The sequence below is a fragment of the Arachis ipaensis genome, chromosome B2 (genome assembly GCF_059453495.1).
Source record: "Arachis ipaensis isolate K30076 ecotype BB chromosome B2, ASM5945349v1, whole genome shotgun sequence".
Lineage (NCBI taxonomy): Eukaryota > Viridiplantae > Streptophyta > Magnoliopsida > Fabales > Fabaceae > Arachis > Arachis ipaensis.
This window is the reverse complement of record NC_142437.1, coordinates 7394961-7398958: the sequence shown is the minus strand read 5'-3', so window position 1 is coordinate 7398958 and position 3998 is coordinate 7394961. Positions and strand designations below refer to the sequence as shown.

Genomic DNA, 3998 nt, shown 5'->3' with positions numbered 1-3998 from the left:
AGAGGGGTTATGCAAATAAAGTTTAGGAGTTTTGGGTTTCTATATATATGTGTGTGAGAAATGACTAAAAAACATATATGAGAAATAAACTATTAAGGATAATTCAAGGAATTCATAAATTTCGGGGAATAGCGGGGATCCCCGCTCGGGTCCCCGCGCCTGCTTCGGGGGAATTTTGTCCCCCGTCTCCATCCCCGCGGGAAAAATTCCCCACAATCGAATCCCCATTCGGGGCAGTCCCCGCAGAGATCCCCGCGTCTCAAGAAATTTTGCCATCCCTAATTCCATTACTCAACCCCAACCACCACCATCATCAAGTCAAAATGCTGAACACAATCAAGGTCCATCTCAACATGAAGTAAGAGAAGCGGCCAAGAAGCAGAATAGAAGGAGCACTAGCAGACCTGAACCTACTGGATAAACTTTCAAACAGAACCCAGATCCTAAAAAGGCTCCAAGTATTTTTGTGCTAGTTGATGAGGCTGAAGAATATTCAGACCCTGAACCAGGATTACACTGTTATGAGTCTAAGGAGCTTCAAAGTTGTGCAGATTCGGATGAGGAACAATCAGAGGTCTTCCCACAAGGTATTTACTAATATTTTTCAATGTTCCTTTGATTATTAGTAAGTTAGAAGTGAGAACAATAATTTAATTTTTTTTTTGAATTGAGCAGTTGTGTGCAAATTACTGTATGATGAATATTAACTAATGAGTGTTGTTCATATATGATTATTTAAGTCAAAATTCAAAGGAAGTTGTGATCCTTGTTATATTGCACATCAGTTATTATCCATTACAACTATTCTTGTGCAGCATGTTATTTATTATACCTTTGATAATCATATGCTTCAATTTTTCCTACTACATAGGTAATGCCGATGCACCAGTTGGACAAGTTAGGCTTGAAGTAGGTATGGAGTTTGAATCTTTAGAGCAATTTAAGAGGGCAGTGAGAAAGTTTAATATCAACTTAGGGAGGAGTATTTTTTTTCCAAGGGTGGATAGTACAAGAGTGAAGGTGTTATGTTGGGATGAGAACTGTCCTTGGCAGATATATTTTGCTAAGAGGAATTATCCGCTGAGCTATCAGGTGAAAACATTTGTGAACGAGCATACTTGTTGCAGGGTTGTGCATAATCGGTCTGCTAATGGAAAGTGGGTTGTAGATGAGTTGGAGCAGCAAATTAGGGTGCAGCCAATGATGACTGTTCGAGAGGCTGAGGATTACTTTAAGAAAGAATATGATGTTTTGTTGAGTGAAAGAAAAATTTATAGATCGATGGCAAAGGCAAAAGAAAGAATTGAAGGTAGTGAGAGAGCACAATATGCAAGACTCCGAGAATATGCCATGGAAATTTTGAATACCAACCCAGGATCCACTGTAAATATATGCACCACACCAATGCCAAATTCAACTGTCTTGTTCAGAAGAATATATATTTGCCTAGATGCGTGTAGAAAGGGCTTCCTTGCTGGATGCAGACCGTTTATTAACTTGGATGTGACCTTCTTGAGAGGATACTATGGTGGACAATTGTTGACGGCTGTTAGTCAAGATGCGAATAATCACATTTACCCCATCACATATGCTATTGTGGATTCAGAAACCAAAGACAACTGGAAATGGTTCCTTCAACTTTTGCAAGAGGATTTGGGTGATCAGAGGAATAACGATTGGACATTTATGTCAGATCAGCAAAAGGTACAACATTTAAAGTGTTTAAACATTTTCTTGCATATAAACATGTCACCTGAAGTTACAAAGTGTTTATACATTTTTTCAGGGTCTTATTCCAGCTCTAGAAGATGTTACCTCAAGGGTGTAGTTTGGGTGTGTGCAAGAAGCACCACCCCCAAGACTTTGCAGCAGCCATGACAACAATCAGAAAACTAAACCCACATGCTTGGGAGTATCTGAGCCGCATTCCACCAAAACAATGGTCAAGATCCCACTTTAGTGAATGGCCAAAGGTGGATAATATCACCAACAACAATAGTGAAGTTTTTAACTCTAAGTGTAAGAAGTTTAGGGGAAAGCCAATCATTACCCTCCTGGAAGAGATAAGGTGTTTTGGCTAGAAATAAGAAGGAGTTAAGGGGATACAATGGACGGTTTTGTCCAGTACAACAGAGTAGATTGGAGAAAAATAAGAAACAGAGTAGTAGTTGGAGGCCATTCTGGACAGGGGATGATGCTGGAAATATCTTTGAGGTTCAATGCTTACCTATGAAAGTAATTGTTGATCTCGGGAAGCATACTTGTACTTGTAGACTATGGCAGCTCACTGGCATACCCTGCAAGCATGCATATGCAGCATTGGCACATCAAAATAGGAGGGCTGAAGATGTTGCACACACATGGCTGACAATTGGTGCTTACAATGCAACATACCAATTTTTGGTTCAGTCGGTGCCTAGTCAAGAGTATTGGCAACAGCTAGACACTATACCAATTTTGCCTCCACATTACAAACGGCCTATCGGGCAGCCCACTAAGAAGAGAGACACCTCTAGGGATGCTCCCAAGGTTGACCCAGACCCTTACAGGACAAAGAGAAAATATGGTCAAATAAAATGCAAATACTGTTTGAAGGTTTGTGAAATATTGTTCACCATAACAACTGTTAGGGATATTTGTCTGTAAATATTTGTATTGTGAAATATTATAAAATCTCAATTATTATATAGGAAGGGCACAATTCTAGAAGTTGCAAGGCTAAAAAGGAAGCCATGGCAGCAGCTGCTACTGCTGCGGATGCTACAGCACATGGTCAAAACTCTTCTGCAGCAACAACTGCACATGTACCACCTGTTAATGTAGCACAGGATGAGGATGATGAAAGACTGGCTGAGATGTATTGGGAGGAAACCTTAGAGGATGCAGAGGCAGAAGCAGCCTTGGATGCTGCAGCAGCTGAATTTGAGGCATCTCTGGGTGCCGGAACCCAACCACAGGTAAAATATAAATTTGTTAAATTGCTTAAACATTTTTTGAGCTATTAAGTTTACTTACATTCATGTCTAATTTAAATTATAGGCCACTACCACATTGAATCCATCTCCTAATATGCCGCATACACTGCAAGTGCCACCACCAATTAGGCCACCAACCACAAAAATAAAGAGAACAAAGAGATCCACCAAGAGGCCTCCTCCATCACAAGTTCAGACCCCTGTGCCTCAGGCTTCAACTTTGAACACTCTTCAGCAGCCATCCAATGCATCTGTTAGGCCACCCACCGTGTCCCCACATACAATGCAAGGAGCCAGTGCAGGCACAACTTCCAGGTTCGCACAGTTTATGCCAACACCAAGATCGCACCTTACACCAACATGGCCAGTTCCTGGATTCAGACCACCCAGACCATCTACTACTATGCAAGGCACAGCCTATGGATTATCCAGTGGGAGCAGCAACTCAACACCAAATTAAAAAAATATTAACAGTCTTTATATTTTTTGGAATCTATATGTATATAATTTAGCTCAAAACTTTACTGCTAAGGATCAGTTATGTTTACTATTTTTATTTTGAAATATCATGTCATGTTCGTATGCTATATACATTACTTAAACAGTTATTGATGTACTTTTTTAGAACCTTATGAGTGCTTATGATTATGCTATTACATATTATATTCTGATATTGATGTTATTATGATTAACTAATTTCTTAGCTCAGAATGCTTAAACAATGTTAGAAAAGAATAATAATTATTCAGAATAGTGATAGAATAAAAATGCAATAAATAGCAAAGACATCATCTCATTCAAACATGAATTACATTGTTCTTCATTGATAGAAAACAACCCTGTACCGAAATTAGTTCTAAACTTCTGCATAAATTTAGGACTCAAACTTACCAATCAGTTGTACATGACCATTACAAACAAAAAAGCCGTAAACTGCAGAAACAATCCTAAAGACACGGACACAAGCCATACTCTCATAGCTTTGATTTCACATTCAATCTTCTTCTCAACTTTCGTGGCCGT

General features: G+C 39.3%; 1 protein-coding gene across 1 annotated transcript; it reads left to right on the top strand.

Moving 5' to 3' along the window:
• The first annotated feature begins 2732 nt into the window (after positions 1-2732).
• LOC148572939 (uncharacterized) lies at positions 2733-3435 on the top strand. Its single transcript, XM_088505582.1, has 2 exons — positions 2733-2957; positions 3040-3435. The coding sequence occupies exons 1-2, from the start codon at positions 2733-2735 to the stop codon at positions 3433-3435; spliced, it is 621 nt and encodes a 206-aa protein (XP_088361708.1).
• Positions 3436-3998: the final 563 nt, after the last annotated feature.